This window comes from Oryza glaberrima, chromosome 9, assembly GCF_000147395.1.
Source record: "Oryza glaberrima chromosome 9, OglaRS2, whole genome shotgun sequence".
NCBI lineage: Eukaryota > Viridiplantae > Streptophyta > Magnoliopsida > Poales > Poaceae > Oryza > Oryza glaberrima.
Window position 1 is genome coordinate 16,862,174 of NC_068334.1, and position 17,885 is coordinate 16,880,058.

The 17,885-nt window shown below is 44.0% G+C and overlaps 2 protein-coding genes across 2 annotated transcripts; one reads left to right on the forward strand and one right to left on the reverse strand.

The window, feature by feature from the left end:
- Positions 1-4,206: 4,206 nt before the first annotated feature.
- Positions 4,207-6,978, forward strand: LOC127785340 (plant cysteine oxidase 1-like). The gene is made up of 5 exons (XM_052312774.1): positions 4,207-4,376; positions 4,464-4,633; positions 4,774-4,921; positions 5,626-5,832; positions 6,694-6,978. Exons 1-5 carry the CDS (start codon positions 4,250-4,252, stop codon positions 6,798-6,800), a joined length of 759 nt encoding a protein of 252 aa, XP_052168734.1. The 5' UTR covers positions 4,207-4,249; the 3' UTR covers positions 6,801-6,978.
- A 210-nt stretch (positions 6,979-7,188) lies between these two features.
- Positions 7,189-10,391, reverse strand: LOC127785339 (peroxidase 17). Its single transcript, XM_052312773.1, has 3 exons — positions 9,901-10,391; positions 9,517-9,708; positions 7,189-8,050 (listed from the first exon to the last, which is right to left on the reverse strand). The coding sequence occupies exons 1-3, from the start codon at positions 10,153-10,155 to the stop codon at positions 7,415-7,417; spliced, it is 1,083 nt and encodes a 360-aa protein (XP_052168733.1). The 5' UTR covers positions 10,156-10,391; the 3' UTR covers positions 7,189-7,414.
- Between the last annotated feature and the right edge of the window lie 7,494 nt (positions 10,392-17,885).

Genomic DNA, 17,885 nt, shown 5'->3' on the forward strand with positions numbered 1-17,885 from the left:
CCACCGCCCACCCAGGGTTTGAAATTTTGGTTCGAAAATTTCACCCCCCCACCAGCATGCTCAAATCTCGCCCAAAATTTTCTCTTTTTTTGTATTTTTTTTAAATTTGGTTAAATTTTATTCAAATTTAAGTCAAATTTTCAAATAATTTCGGCTCAAAATTTCTGAAATTTCGGTGACCCCCGGTATAAAAACCAAATTTGAAATTGAAAACCCTGTGCCCACCGGTGCTTGAAAACTCATGATATTTCCGTGCTCCCACCATGTAACCGTGCCCATCGGTTGATCACTAGATGTACGCCACCTTCTTCCTCGTTGACGTCAGGGGCGGCGTCCTCCGGCGGCAGGACAACTGGCCGAGAAACGAATCTAGAAATAAATTGTAGGGGAATCTGAACAAACGAGATAAACTTACATATTAGTAGTGGAGGCTTAAGCCCCCACCCCCATAGTAGATCCACCACTGACCAAGGCTGACGATAGAGCGAACGAACAGAGCGACAGGGAGTGGAGCTAAGCATGCCCCAAGTCTCCTAACCTCCATTGCGACGATGGACCTATGGTTGTAGAAGTTTCTGGAACCTTTGGAATCGAAGAGGCCGGTGATGAGAACTGGATCGTGTCTGCACCTCTGCGGGGTTGGAAAACACCCAAGGGGTTTGGAGTTTTCTTATCCGTACCCCTTGGGAAAAGTTGTAACGCGTAAATAACTTGAAAAAGAGGGTCCGTTTTGAAAAGTTTCCGCACCTCCCGGCCTCACCGGTCCCACCGTCGTCATTGCCGCCGTCGGCTACGGTCGCTGGTGATGCAGATCGTGAGTTCGCTTGCAGTTCATGCTTGTTTCAGTCGATGAACTGATGGAGTGATGGTTCATTTGAGTATGTAACTATCGCTTGTTTCAGTGTTTTGAGATAAGAATGCATGTTTGATGAGTGCTTTAGAGATGATCTACAATTTTCTACAATTCCAGAAGAATTACAGCTTTTGGGGGTTTACTGGGAGTGTAGCGTGGCTCAGCCTTCTATGTCTTGTTTGTTTTGAGTAGTCTTTGTTTAGCAGTAGCCTCTTGGTTTTTCCTCCCCCACCTCCCCGGCATAGGCCTGTTTGGCCGATTGCGTTGTGTAATTAAAACTATTTTTCTTCTAACATATTGACGCGTAATCTCTTTGCGCGTTCGGAAAAAAAAAGTACTCGTCGCTCTATTTACTGTTGCTATGTTTCATATATAATTTTGTCTCAAATACGACTCTCCAAATTCATTCATTCAGATAAGTAGTTCATCAAGCATAGATTGATTTTACGCTCGCACTTGTCTCAAGACTGAGAGACAGAGCGTGTCTGCGCCTCTGTGGGGAAGAAGAGAGGTCAGAGGAGGACTACATGTGATCCAATGGTTGGAAAATAACCAATGCGGTTCGGAGTTTTATTTTCCGAACCCCCTTGGGAGTTGTAATGGGCAAATAGACTTGGAAAAGAGGGTTCGTTTGCAAAACTTTTGAACCTCCTGCCTCCCCAATCCCCACCGTCGCCGGCAGATCGTGACGTGGTCTGATCTTTAGACTTTGGTGCTGCAATGCTTGTTGCTATCTTCCGCTGATGACGAACTGACGGAGTGATGGTTCATCCGGTAAATGTCTGACTCTCGCTTGTTTCAGTTTACCGTGATAAGAAACTATTATATCGTACGCTTTGATGAAAGATTGTGGATGAGACACAGTTTTCAACGATTTCAGAGGAATTTTAGCTTAGTTCTGAACTTCTGATATACATGTCGCACTAATTGCCGCTATCAAATTCAGAGTTTTGTCCAAACACGTCTGTCCAATTTCAGATTAGTTAGGGCATGTTTAGATTCATTTGGAATGGCAAATGGCAAAAGTTTTGGCATTGCAAAAGTACTAGTTGTTGTTTAGATGCATGTTAAAGTTTTACCATTCTAGCACTAAAGTGAGAGAGAGAAAGAAAGAGGGAGTGGTCCCAAAGCACTTTTTGGTATAATTTGCTACTATGGACTAGCAAATGCCAAATGCCAAATGCCAAATTGCCAACTTTTGCTACTAGTGTTTAGATCCAAAATGGCAAAAAGTGTTACAAAATGGCAAAACTTTTGCCACTTTGAAGGATCTAAACAGGGTCTTAGTTCAAGCATGAGCAGGATTTGCTAGAAGCAGTTTCCACCCGGAACAGTGATCACGGGAAACGGAGCAGTCCATTAGCGCGTGAATAATTAAGTAATTGCTGATTTTTTTAAAAAAATGGATTAATTTGTTTTTTTTAAAGTAACTTTCGTATAGAAACTTTTTTAAAAAAAAGCCTACGGTTTAGCAGTTTGAAAAACGCGCATGCGAAAAACGAGGGAGAGGGGTTGGGAACATGGGATTGCAAACACACCACTTTACTCCAGCAGCTCGCCGCCGTCCGCCGGAGCCGGAAACCGTTGCCAGCGTCGCCAACTCGCCGTTGCCTCGCCTCGCCTCGCCAACCAATGCCACGTTTTGCAAAAATACACGCAATTGTGTTAAGTTAAGCCACGATCTGCGACCGTGCACCCGTAATCGGATGGTTATAAAGTAGCCAAAGGGCTACTCCGAACCCCCGCGCGGGACGAGGCAAGAGGCTCGCTTGGCTGGAACGCGAGACGGCGCGGCAGGGAGAGCGTTTTGCCGCTTCCGCGTGAATCGGAAACGGTCGGCGACGACGGAGCCGAGCCGCAGAGTGGTTGCGCACGACACGGCGCCGGTGTTCTCGTCTTCCGCTTCGGTTTCTTGGTTCTCTGTCTTTGTCCTCTTGGAGTTGCGTTGCATGGCGTAATATCATGGGTCAACAACTGCTGAAATCTGTTGTCCGATGGATGAACTTTGTGCTCCGATCGATCGCCGCCGTGCCAACTGCAAACAGGGCAGCGTCCTTGCTCCAGCTCCAGAGCGTATAAACCGCTCTGCACGACTGCACCCAATGGCTTGCTGCTAAAACTTAATTTTTTACTCAAAATCTTTTTTGAATATACTACTAGTATTAAACTGCTGCCCAAGAACGACCCGGTCTGTGAGTAGTATTATCCCAGCCTGGGCCGCATGCTTAACGGATAAGCATGCACAGGGCAGCGTTCCCATGGTTTTGTAATCTTGCATGCCGATCGATATAAAATAACCGACCCGCAGTAGCAAGTTCCAACCAGGCAACCAAACATCCAAGCTCGTCTGCCCCTCTTCAGATCAATCAATCCCCTGCAAGAATTTAGCGTCCATTATTTTTACGCCGTTTTCAAACTCCTTTCGCAGAACCGAACAGCGACGCCCACATGGAAAAACCGAAAAATAAAATGGCCCGTGTGGCCGTGTCCGGATTCCATGCGACCAAAAGTTCCTATTTACCCAGCTGCATTCGCCGATTGTTTAGTATCGCGAACAGTAGTTTCGTGATGACCGTATCAACGGAAAACTATTTTTAACTCTACCTAATCTCTAATTATTTGCATGTCATGAAAATAATTTAAAAAAATTAAAAAGATAGATTAATATGTGATAAATTATTCCACAAATATGCAAGGTCAAATTTAATTTAACTTCTACAAGTTATAGCGAAAAAATAAATTTGACTGCGAATATACGTTAACTGGTCATAGTTTAATTTGTTTTTTCATTGTAACATGTAGAAATTAAATTTTAACTTATATTTTTATGGAGTGATTTATTATATATTAATTATCTTATTATATTTTTTTAATTTTTTATAGTTATTTAGATGACATACATATAAACAGAAAATATCTTAGAAAATATCTTCTCGAGGATTTAGGATCCACTCTCGCATCGATCAAGCCACACAATATGTACACGAGCAGAGGAGATCGCACAGCTCGCCTACCGGTGCGTGCGTGCAGAGCGAGCCAGCCAGCCCCCTGTAAAGTCGAATCGCCCACGGTTTGTACCGCCGGTAAACGCCCTCGCGACCCTTCGATCCCCTTGAAATTCTTGAATTCTTCCTGCCTCATAACGCACGAACGCACGTCACGAAGCTAGGTAGAAAGCTTCGTAGTCACTACACGAAACACACTTGCATTTGCACAGTTATCTCTCAATCGCCACGCGCGCTCACCGTCAGCTTTCTGCCGTCGCACGTATGTACGTACGCGCTGGATATATACGTGTGTACAAGTGCAGGTTGCTCGGTTGTTTTGTGTAGTGTAGATGTGTGAAAGTTAAAACCAGCCGGGTCACTTCGCTTCCTGTGGCAGCACAGCTAGCGCATGGCCATGGACGACCACCAGAGCAAGGTGCAGCGGCTGTACGACGCGTGCGACGCCGTCTTCTCGTCGGGGAGTAAAGCAGGGTTGCCGACGCTCAAGCAGATCAGGTGGCTGCAAGACCTGCTCGGTACGTTATACTCCTATCTTTCATTGCATCTTGGTTCATACGTGTGCAAATTAATTAATGTGTTGGTTCATTTTGCTGATTTTGCAGATGGCATGGAGGCGGCGGACGTCGGGATCGAAGGCGGCGGCAGCGGCGGCGAGAGGTCGTCGTCCTCGGAGGACGACGACGAGAGGAGCCCGCCGGGGCGGCGGTTTCTCTCGGCGCGGGCGTTCACCCGGATCACCTACGTGCACATCCACGAGTGCGACGATTTCTCGGTACGCCTGCACGCGCGCGCAATCGCGCAGACGATGCACTTCTTCTTAGTATTTTTTTGCACTTTCGCAAAAGGGTGAGATGGTACCAATTTGACGCTCGATCTGGTGGCGGTGTTGCGCGGCTGCGTACGTACATGCAGATCGGCGTGTTCTGCTTCCCGGCCGGCGCGACGCTGCCGCTGCACGACCACCCGCAAATGGTGGTGCTGAGCAAGCTTCTCTACGGCTCGATGCGGGTCAAGTCGTACGACTGGGCGAACGCGCCCCCGTGCTCGGGCCCAAGGAAGAGTAAGCATTTGTCTCAGCTGCATGCGAATGCATGCGCCTGTTTGCCGTCGATTCGCTCGCTGATGATCAATCGACAAAAAAACTCGATCGTTTTCTGATGTCAAGTTGTCAACTGCATCTAACATTTGTTCCTTGTCTCACCTACATATACTAGTTTGAGGTTACCTGGCTATGATCAAGGACAGAAAAAGGTCTCTGATAATTTACAAGCAGGATGAGATTAATACCTCCCTTCAAAATCCTTGTAAAAGACGGTTTCAGATAGCCAAATCCCACCGATGTCTCACCAAACCAGCATTTTTTTTCAGCAATATAAACAGGAGAACCTATCTCTCCCTGTCCACTGCTCTACTCTTGATACAGTTTTTAATGGTTTGGAATTTGCAAAAGATAGCTCTGGCCTGAAACTGGAATAACTTTTTGGATACTTGCAGCCTCTGTCGATTAATTTTTGAATTACTACTAGCTTACTTCGGTTGGAAGCCCAAGCCACGTGCTGTTGGAAAAACAACAGTGTACATAGTATGAAACAACTGCACTACTAGTAGTATCAGAAATTTCCGTTTTTATACTAAGAAAAAAAAAGAAAGGAAGTGACGCCATCCCACTGCTTTCCAATATGGCAAGATATCCAAAAGTCCACCAATCCTCTCAAGAAGAGACAGTAACGAAATTCTCACAGGAATATAGTATTTTTCATGCAGGTGGTTTAGCCCGAGTGGTCGCCGTCGACGAGATGCGGGAGGCGCCGTGCAAGGCGTCGGTCCTGTTCCCGCGGAGCGGCGGCAACATCCACTCCCTCACCGCCGTCACGCCGTGCGCGCTCCTTGACGTGCTAGCGCCGCCCTACGCCGAGGACCTCGGCCGGCCGTCCACCTACTTCTCCGACATTCCCATCCCCTCTCTCCCTGGTACGCACACAACATGCATACATAGGAAACGCTAACCTTCATTCGATATAAAATACCTTCAAATATTACATATTTTGGATCATTGGGTGTGCTTCACGTTTCATGCTCCTGTCTTTTTTTTAAGCCCCGATGATCTCCTCGTCTTTTCCAACACTGGCAACATTCCAAACTTTTGATAGAGAACTTACGGATTAGAGTCCTAGGTTAGAGAAGTTCGTTGGCTTTAGAGGATAACCTAGGAGGCAGCAGTTCGGGTGGGCAGCAAGACGGCCGCGGTATTGCCAAAACTACAGGGTCGGAAGTGGATAGTGGGCTGGTGGGCTGGTGGGGAAATATAGAACAAAGTTAGGAGGTGGTGGCGGATCCGGTTACGGGGAGCCACGGGAAGATGGCGGCACAGGGGTAGCCGGCTTGAGGACAAGGTGAGAAGAGGAAGCGGGGAAGAGGCTAGCTTAGGGATCTTACCGATGTTGTTGACCACTTCTAGTCAGTTGACAAGCTTGGGTGGCAGCGGCGATGGTGGTGGTAGTGGCGATGAGGGGAAGTCGGAAGAAAGAGAGAGTAAGGGAGGGGTTTTAAGGTTTGGTTGTCTTGTACTCCCTCCGTCCCATAGAAAACCTAGTAGGCTAATACCTCTATCCAGATTCATTGTATTAGAATGTGTCAAATCCAGTTCTAGATTCATTTTTTGTTTTTTGACGAAGGGAGTAGTACACAATATAAAGTAATCCGGCGCTCTAAAATATTAGAGAATTTTTTGTCAAATGATGATAGAAGGTCCCTAATTTGCATAGCAGCACAGGTGACCGTGGAATGATGATCTGTTGAGATTTCTGACACAGTGTGATGGCTTTCTCTCAGGTTTTGCAGTACTGGAAGAGGCAGACTTGCCTGACGGTTTCCGTGTTGCAGGGGCCCCATATGTAGGCCCCGAGCTCACAATAGACATGGACAGCATGTATAATTAGATAGCTGATCTCTGCTTTTCCAGAGTATCAGATCAGATAGCTCTCACTGCTTTTCTTAAAGTAGCATTTGCATGGACAATACATTGCACCTCGCCATCTTGTATATACGATTATGCATGTGTGTTGCCGGTTTGTCTTTCTACCATGCTTATTTACCAGTTGGTGTTGGAATGCTTTTTTGACAGTTTTGCTCTTGTGCTCCACTACGCAATGTCAATGGCTACCACTAGTTTTCTAAGCTGCCCACTGTTTGGAATAGACCTCTCCATTTATGAACTACTACTACGTACTCCTAGTTAACTTTGCATTACCGAGAATTAACCAGACCCGGTCTTTGGTGCCAGTATGCCACCTTTGGCTTAGCCTTAACACTCATACTAGAAAGGAGAGACCAAACCACATCAGGCAATGATCATTAGCTCGATTTCTCAGTTATTTATCACCATTCAATAATCGGCAATAAGCGGGTAACCCTGAAATCACAAGCTTACAGGTAGGTGCAAACCTGCCATCGGACCAAAAACTCATATATGAATAGCCACAACACTCTCATATCTGAGCAGCTCCTCTCGAACACCAACAGCTGGGGAGTCAGGGGACTAGCAGCTCGTTCGTCAGAAGTCCACCAGGACCACCGCCTTGGACGTCGCCGCCACCTCCGCCTCCACAGGCGGCGGCGCCGGGGCATTGGCGACACGGCAGTTGCGCCGTATCTCTCCCTTCCTGGGGTTCTGCAGCTCCCCCATCTTGATCATCCCTTCGACGAAGGCCCTGAAGAAGGCGCCCTGGTCCTCGCCGAATTTCCTCACGGCGAGCCGGGTCCCGGCGTTGTCGGAGAAGAGCGTCTGGTCGGAGTTGAGGAAGCCGCGGAGGCGGACGAGGTCCTTGAAGTACTGGTTGTCGAAGACGAGCGGGGTGGCGTCCATGCCTCCGGTGACGTTCTCGTCGCCGCCGCGGGGGCAGAGCGAGTCGAGCCCCGCGCGGTAGGCGGGGTCCATGTTGGGGTCGGGCCTGCCGGAGCCGGACTGGTTGTAGAGGCGGAAGACGATGGAGAAGCAGCGGGCCTCGCCGATGGAGTGCGAGCCGGAGAGCGCGACGAGGTCGGTGACGGTGAGGTTGTAGCCGGCGAAGAGCTTGATGAGGGTGGTGGCGTTGGCGCGTGGGCTCGGCATGATGTTGTCCGAGTCCTCCTGGCTCGCCGTCAGGCTGTCCTCGCGCCCAAGCCTCACGTCCCAGAAGGGCCCACCTGTCTGTGATACAGACACAAGAAAGGAGGAGAGAGAGTCAAATCAAGTCAATAATTTCACTGACCAGCCAAACGAACCTGGAAATTAACAACCCAAATCTTCCAATATTACAGCATTGTGCAGACATGGATATTGATTGCAACGTATGATCATTTATTTGTATCTACATTTGTACATTTGCATGCAAAACAGCAAATTCAACCCAAGATCGTAATGACAATAAGAGCATTATGTGTTTTGCTTACATCCAAATTAGTACGGCCCACTCATGACAGAACAGTTCAGTTACTAGTACAGTTAAGAGCCGCTGTTTACGTTATCAAATGTCAGAAACTGAAAATGCAACGGAAGGATAAATCATACTCGGCTCCATGTCAACCGCGTGAAAAGTGTAAAACTCAAAAAGAACATGGCTAGCTAGCAATCTAGCATAGTGACAAATCGGCAGCGTGACCCACTGCGAAAGCAATGCTGCTTTGTCTCCGTCCTAGGTCCTCCTCCTCCCCTCGGCGATGAGCCATCAACAAGGACAAGTTTTGACAGCACCCCGACACAGTACACGATCGCCTGCACGGAAAAGTCTAAAAAGGACTATACAACTGCAGCTCCGGCCGTTCGGCTTCACGTACGTAGCCATGGCCCCTAGCTCCCCCACCGTCCGGCCTTTCCCGGCTCGCTGCACGGCGGCTACGTCAAACGCGCTTGTCTTGTGCACGCCGAGGGGACGGTTCATGCAACCTTGCCCCCACTTGATGTTCAGTGTGGTGGTTACAGGGAGCACGGGTACATGCACTGTACCGTCCCTATCAGGGGCATAGGACTATAGTGCACATGAAAGGATAAGGGAGAGGAAAACGAAAGATGGTTTTGACAATTCGGGTCACTGATTCTTTCGGAGATTTTCGTCAGTCCCTATGATTTTCAAACACACGCACACACGCCTTTGTTTTGGATGATTCCGAATGGAATTCATGCGGAGTAATCCAAATTTCAAGTTCATATGAAACGGCATGTGACACACACGTGACTACGGCCACCGTACGCACGATGACGAGAGCGCCAACCGCCGGATTTTACTCCCAGGCGAGGCGATTCTCAATCGCTCGTTGGTTCGTCAACGAGGTCAGGGCTGTGTTGTGCCACCTGGGTTGGGGGTGACCAACCATGCAGCGAAGAGATGAACTAACTTTTTGTTCGTTACGCATAGGCGTTGCATCGCACAGCGGGCAGCCAGCCATGACAAAAAACGATCGAGATATTTGGCACTTTTCTTCCTTGTCTTTTGCCTGGGGGAGGCTGGGTGCCTCCTGAGAGGAGGGAAATGCCGGGTTGGGGAGAGGCAGAGGCGGAGCAGCGGATTTTGCACGGAAACGCGAGGAAAATGGAAGAGAAACGTAGTACTACTAGTACTACTACTAGAGTGGGCGTGGACGCGGCGGGGCGGGGCGGGAGGGGGTGTGTGTACGTACCAGGGCGACGGCGTCGCGGGCGGCCATGACGATGATGTCGGCGCAGGAGACGACGCCAGGGCAGCGCTCCTCCAGCGCCTCCTTGATCTCGTCGACGACGTCGAAGGAGCGGAGCGAGTTGATGTTGGAGAGCGCCTCCTTCTCCCCCGCCATCGTCGGCGTCGCGTCCATCAGCACCGACCCGTCGCACCCCTGCTCGAACACGACGAACGAAATCACGGCAGATCGCCCGATCAGATGGAGAGAAAAACCAAACAAAAACAAAACACACACACACACACAGAAACCCACGAAGCGTGACAGCGAGAGGGCAGATCGGTTCGCGGCACGGCGGAGGAGGAGAAACGGAAGAATTCGAATCGCATCACCGATACGAGGACGTACGTTGACGAAGCAGTCGTGGAACTGGAGGCGCATGACGGACGCGACGCTGCGGGCCTCGTGCGCGCGTGCCCGGGCCATGGTGTCGCGGACGACGGCCTCGGCGTCGGGGCACGTCTCGGCGTAGTACCCGACCCTGAGGTCCCTCACGGCCGCCTCCGCTCCACCACCGCAGGAGAGGACGAGCGCGACGACGACGACCGCGAGGACCGTGGCCGCAGCGAAGCCGCCGCCGCGTCGGAGGAGGAGGAGCGCCATGGCGAGGAGGAGGAGGAAGCACCGAAACAGACACGCACACGCGCAGGTGGGGGATTGTTGCTGCTGCCTGCCTGCCCTGCCTCCGCTTCCGCCTGCGGGTCTGTCTGTCTCTGCTCGATCTCCTCTGCTCTGCTCTGTACTACTAGCGCCCGGGCGGGGTGGTGGGTAGTTATAGAAAAGGGGAGGTACGTGTCGGGTCGGGACGGGGAGAGGAGTCGAGACGGGAGGGTGGGAGACACACGGGCCGCGCGGTGCAGGGGAACCCAGCCGGCCAGTGGTGCACTGCACGGACGGACGGGAGGACGCGAGGTGGTTTGGCTGTTGTACAGGGTAGAGTACGGCCGGGCGCGGCGCAGGCTGGCATGCGGGTGCGGCGTTGGTGAATGGTGCTGACCGTAGCGTACTAGCGCGTGCGTCAAAAATATCAGCGCGGGTGCATCGGTGATAGGGAGTAGGGAAGGAGGGGGGCATTGACTTGGGGAGCGTTCTAAGCAGCTACTTCATGTTTCACAATGTAAGTCACTCTAGCATTTCCTATATTCATATTGATGTTAATAAATCTAGATACATTGATTCATTAACATCAATATGAATATGAGAAATGATAAAATGACTTACATTGTAAAACGGAGGGAGTACTAGCCTTGGCCATCTCTTTGTTTTTAGGGAGAGCGTTTTCAAACCGTTAAATGGTGCGTTTTTTATGAAAACTTTATATTACTTTTTTTGAAAAAGTATGGTGCCGTTAATTTTTCGTACAATGTTTGATCATTCGTCTTATTAAAAAATTTTAGTATAAATATGTAAAAATGTGAATTAAATTATATTTTATTTAATGATAAAACATGTCACAACAAAATATATGATATATATGTTTTGATTGGACAAATGATCAAACGCTACATGAAAAGTTAACGGCGTTAGACATTTTAAAATAGAATGAGTATATATAGAAGATATTTAAAAAAATCAAATAAATCTAATTTTAGGGTTTTATTAATTAATACTCCCTCCATCTATTTTCCACATCTATTTTCCACAGTTATATTTCTAAATCTAAAAAATTTATTTTTGATAGACATATTTCAATCCAACAACCTATTATCTTAATGACTTTCTCGAATTTAATGCGTTAATCTCTATTCTTCCACACAAAACTGGTTACATGGGCATCGAGAAATGTAAATATTAATGAATCGCTTGTTACGAGGAATGACTAGTAACATGTTTAAATGGATGATAAGTAGACTTATTTATCCTTGGTCTGTGTGTCAAGATGAAATATAACTATCAAAAGTAGATGGAATGAGTATTTAATTAGTTATATGTTAATCATGTTTATTTATTTTACGTGTAGTTAATAAGCTAAAAACATAATCAAAAGGACCTTTTAGCTATGGGACACTGATTGTGTAGTGTGTGATGACCGCGAGTTGAGTGTGATTGACGATGGTGTGTGTGGTGTGGATTTTGATTTTTGTTCATGTTGACCCAGGAACCGGGATGGAATCATGGGAACATGGGGAGCAAATGGAGAGCAGCGGTGTAAAAAACGATGGTGACTTGGGGTCCTTTTCCGGTTGGAAAAAGAAGGCGTAGTATTTTAGTGCCATTCTTTATTAGGAAAAATAAAGGCACAAATATTTAATGATATATAAGAATAAAAGATAGAAGTAGCTAAAGGTAGATAAACATAATAAATAAGAATAAATACATAATCAATGGTGAGACTCTTCCACACTAGGTCAAAGATAAAGATAGTTGCATAGGCTTTGGCACAGCTATACAACAGAGTAAGATTTACCTTATCGTAAGAGGCCGAGTCAAGTCTTCTCGTGTATATATCGTGCATAATGACTAATAAATTTTATCAAAGTTTTTATAAAAAATTGTACATATACTTCTAATAGTATTATTTGTAATGTCTCATATTCACATTTATAATATACACGTAGCATAAAAAAATTCTGTCAGATTTATAACCTTTAAAACTGTCAAATTTTTATTCTTTTGCGGCTAAAACATAACAAATATAAGGTTAAGACTTTACACATAAGTGTAATACTATTGAAATGTAAATTTTTTTCAATGATTTTTGGTAAACTTTGTTAGCTAGTGCGCACGATGTGTAAAAAAGCCTCTGTGTACATAATATGTTCTCGGGTTACCACACCCTAGCAGTAAGAGCGGTTATCAAGCAGTAACCTTGGTATTACGGTAAACCGTGAAAAGCACACAAAATTTATGAAAAAAAAATCTAATTATTTTAATAATTCGTTTGAGTTTGATGGGGTTACCATGTGTTTTCTATTACTACTAGATGGGTACCCCGCATGTTGTTGTGGGAGAATTGTGTGATAATATAGTATATATGAGTTCTAAAATTTTCTTTCCTACCTACTATACTTTTTTTTTGTGTGCATGTTTATATATTTTTGTAACTTTATCAATTATCCAAAGGTTATAAATGATTAGGTTGTATGGTGTGCCTTTAGGAGGAAGATGTGCAATTTACACTCTTGCTAAATCATCAAAAGACTAAAAACAATTAAGGTGATATGAAGAGATATATTTTATACTCTTGATGAATCATCCAAATGCTAAAACCAATTACACAATTTCTTTAGTAACCCATAGAATTGTCTGCCATGCATGGGAGGGTAGATAAACATACTAATAAAAAAAACCTTGTTGTCACCTCTATCTCTCCAAGTGGTGTAGTAGCACTAGGCCTACTATAGTGTACAACAACAGTAGAAAATACCCCACGTCTTAGCTGTGGGATTTGTTAAATTTAGCATTGTGTAAAGATTGAAATTTAAAATTATCGGATGAAAATGTTGCTTCAAGGTTTTTTTTTTTCAAAGCATCATTTCATTGAAAAAAAATATAGGAAATGAATATGTACTAATATAAAATCAAAATATCACGTGCTTGTTTAACCTAGATACTGCAATTTGATTGTACTGCATCGATCTCCCATTTAGTTCGTATTCCTCATCACGAGTTGTTACTACATATATAAGTATTAAAAGGTAGGGAGGAGAGAGGCAACAAATGTTGATAAGTAACTCCTTGATCTAACTATTGGTAATTTTATACTAACATGATCAAACACTTGGGATTACTTATATTGTGTATCTAGTTAAAAGTGGAGAGGAGGGGATAGAGATGACTAATATAAACCGATAAGTAACCCATTCTAATGGTTGATAATTTTACATTAACATAACCAAATGGATTAGGATAAGAGAGAACTAATGAATGCGAATAAGTAACTCTTGGATCCAACAGTCAATAATTTCATATTAACATAATTAAATGGATTAGGACTACTAATTATGTGTATCTAGTTAAAGGTGGAGAGAGAAGGGCTAGAGATGACCAATGAATAAGGATAAGTAACTCCTTATCTAACTGTTCATAATTTTATACTAGCATAGTCAAATGGATTAGGACTACTCATTATGTGTATCTAGTTAAAGGTGGAGAGGAGGGACATAGATGACTAAAGAAAGCAGATAAGTAACTCTTTATCCAATGATAGATAATTTTATACTAGCATAATCAAATAGGTTAGGATTTGATCGAACGTTTGACAATTTTATACTAACATAATTAAATGGATTAGGATTACTCATTATGTGTATCTAGTTAAAGGGGAATAGGAGGGGTAGAGATGACTAATGAATGCGGATAAATAACCACTTAATCTAACGGTTGATAGTGTTATACTAACACAATCAAATGTCTTAGCATAAGAGAGGATTAATAAATAAGAACAAGAAACTCATTGATCCAATGGTTAGTAATTTTATACTAACTTGAACAAATGAGTTAAGATAACTCATGATGTGTATCTAATTAAATGTGAAGAGAAGTGGTAGAGATGACTAGTAATGAACATGGATAAGCAACTTCTTATCCAATAGTCATGATACGTAAATTCGTATAATAGATTGAATAAATCTTGTCAACCTGATTTTATACATGCTATTATTATTGATAGTAAAAATACTATAATTTTAATCATACAATAAATATGTTGGCTATGTTCCAGAGTTATAGCCAAATAAGGATTCTATGATCTATTAGTTACGACTTACTAAATATCCATTTTAAATTTTAAAATAAATTAATAAAACAATAACTGAGAGTCCAACTTAGGTGCAACTTCTTTTTTTTTTAAACCGGCAACAAACGTGCCAATTTCATTGGAAAAAGTAGGAGTAAAAAGTTACTTGTACAATTAAGAAAAAACTGTACAAGAAGTAAATACAATACTTGCTGCTTTAAGTTTTCTTTTTTAACATTTGACCATTCGTCTTATTTACAAGACTATGAAATTATTATTTATTTTTTTATTATAATTTACTTTATTATCAAAAGTACTTTCAGTATGACTTATTTTTTTATATTTGCACTAATCTTTTAAATAAGACGAAAGTATAATATCAAAATGACATCTAATTTAGGACGGATGTAGTAAAATACTATGGCAGCATAAGTAAGAGGTGCTTTGCGCCTGTTGCAACACAAGTTCTGGCCTCTTCGATCTTTGCTCTGAAAGATGATGCGATATAAAGCTTTTTGTGCTGGAAAACTCTAGGTGCAGCTTGATTTATTGATTCTAATTTTTTGAAAAAAAAATCAACGGAAGGATCCACGATATAGATCATGTTTTATTCAGTTTAGAGACAAAGTAAAAGTTAAAGAGTTCATGTTATTTTCGACTGTATATTTTTAACAATAATTTTCAATAGATCTAGAATCATATATCCACCTAACTAATAGTCAACTGCTAGATATATTTTAACATGGGAATTTTCTTATAAAAAGGTTTCCAATTTATATAGGTTTAACAACAGCATGGGAAAAAACTCAATTAACATATATTCAAGTCTTAGTATTTTTCAACAAGACAATTAGGCTGTGTTCGCTATAACAAGTTCCCATCCGGAACAGTGATCACGGAAAACGGAGCAATCTATTAGCGCGTGATTAATTAAGTATTTGCTATTTTTTTTCAAAAATAGATTAATTTGATTTTTAAACAACTTTCGTATAAAAACTTTTTTTGCAAAAAACACACCGTTTAACATTTTGAAAAGCGTGCGCGTAGAAAACGAGAGAGAGGGGTTGAGAAAAGGGGCATCCGAACACATCCTTAGTATGGTTTTGAAACGGATCAGAATACTTACAAGGTATGATAATGGGACTAATGAATTCATCAACTATCCTTTTCTTTTGTAAGAAAACTCCTAAACAATCAAGTCGGCTACTTACTCTATTTTAGATTATAAGTCGTTTTGACTTTAGTTAAAAATCAAACTACTTTAAGTATAATCAAATTTATAGACAAATATAATAATGTTTATAACACCAAATTAGTTTCATTAAATCGCTAATTGAATATATTTTATATATATTTTTCTTGGATTAAAAATGCTACTATTTTTTTCAACAAATTTGGTTGAATTTTAAGCAATTTAACTTTGACCAAAGTCAAAACAACTTATAATTTGAAATGGGGAGTATTAAATTAATAAAAAGTTAGCTACACGTACGTGTATATCAAACACAAATTTCATTTCAAACTTTTTTATGGTCGTTGTTCACAAATGTAGTACTAGATCATTTCATATCACAATATAAATTAATAATTAATCACAATGGAGTCGGCGTTTTAGTCATGCTTTCCTAATTTTTTTGCCGAACAACAAGTTAACCACCAATAAAATCTTGGGTAGGACTCCTGTGAGGCTGTGACTACTGTCCCCGCCCATATGAGAATATGACTGCACTTTTCTGGTCCCCCAACCCATGACCGGGAACAAAGGAAACAATTCGATCGTAGCAATAGTGCGTTTCGCACTATCTTGATAAATGAAACTTATCTTGGCCTCGAAAGATCACGACAAGTAGTCCATCTGATTCCTCGTGATATGCCCTGTATCAAACGATATCACTACTTCAACTATTTATTTCGATTATTAGTAACTTGATTATATAAATATAAAAGGCTACAAAGCTATATAAAGATTGGCCCAGGCAAACCGGCCATACTAGCCGATCCCATTCTCAACTTGAAGGAATATCTCTGAAACATCAACTTGGAGAACTTTTTTCTTTTGCAACCATCAACTTGGACAACTTGCCTGCAGGAGTGTCGCAATACTGGTAGAGCCAGCTCGCACTGTCACACAGCTTAGAAATAGCACCCAGGAACTTTCTCCAGGAAAGAAACAAAATGCCAAAGCAAGCACGGGTACGGTCTATTCGGGAGCCAGGAACAGCACTGGACAGGTACGTACGTACAGCTTCTGAATTTCTGACGACACACGGCCCATATGCATGCAGACATCCATGTTACTTTTGAGGGTGCAAACGAGCTTAGCCAACGACAGCACACATCTCATCGGTGCGGTGCATCCGGTGCAGGGATCGTGCAAGTAGACGAGCGAGACGACGTCGATCGACGATCGAGATGCTCGGTTATTAGCGTGTAGCAAACTCATGGGCACGGCAAGCCGAACGTTGGTCGCCGACGTGATGGGCCAGGGCTGCGAGGACGACGGCCTGACGGAGACGGGATAAAATCTCGTGGAAACGGTCTAGCTCTACGCTGCTACCGGCCACTAGTACGTAGACGTGTGGGTGCAAGTGTGCAACGCGTACGCGCACGGCGCACCGGCGCACGGCTCAGCGTACGCGGCCCCCATGGATGCATACGTACACGGTACACAGTCGTACATGTACAGGTTTGTGCTTTCGGTCGACGCATGCGTGGTTCCCCTGCACGGGACAAGGAGATGAGCAAAAGCGATTGATGCCAACTTTGGGGCAAAGGCCGGCGCGCGGGTTTTTGACGAATTCGGCTTCGCTGTGGCGGAAGTGGTTTTCACGGGCGAGGACCAACGGTTTGCTTTTGCACGGCATGGGGCGCTCGTCTTTGGGCTTAGACTTTAAGTTACACGGTTGATGGGCTTCGGGGTGCAGGTTTTGCCGGTCGGTGAGATGATGGACCATGTGCTGACGTGCATGTATTGGGCGGTTGGGCCGGCTAGGCTTCGGAAGAGGCGAAAAGCGGACCAGGATTGGCATAGCGGGTTTGGCGCGGTCAATTCCACACATGATTAGTAGGCACGCATGTGGTTCCCATCTTCTTTTTTCTTTTTTTGTGGGGGAAAGGAATCAATTACTCAAAATAAAATCGACTTTTACAATCTGTGCTAACTCATCACAATTAGAATCTAACCAAGAATTCGAAAAAGCTTCATATCTAGCCTTATTAGCTAAAGAGTGGCTAACAAAGTTTTGACTTCAGTGATTTTCCCGAGCAAGATCTCCCTACTTCCACTCATGTGGTCACACACCTCTCTAACTAAGAAAGCCAATTCTGACAAATTCTTCTCTTTTGTTTGGATCAATTGCAGCGCTAGAAAGCAATCTGTTTCCAAAGCGATCGGGCATAGCTAGGGTCCATTGAAGCGCTAGAACAATCCCTTTATTGATCGCCAACAATTCAGCTTCCAGTGCGTTGCAACACCTGTTCAGATAAGTGCAAGCAGCGGAAATAGGATTCCCTGAACACCCCCATTTTTGTGGCTAGCCTCAAAGGATCCATCAACATTGATCACTTTCATCCAAAGGATCCATCAATATTCACTTTCATCCATCCAATGTAAAGCTAGGATTTGGTAAATCTTTTTATCTCGACTAGTAAAAAA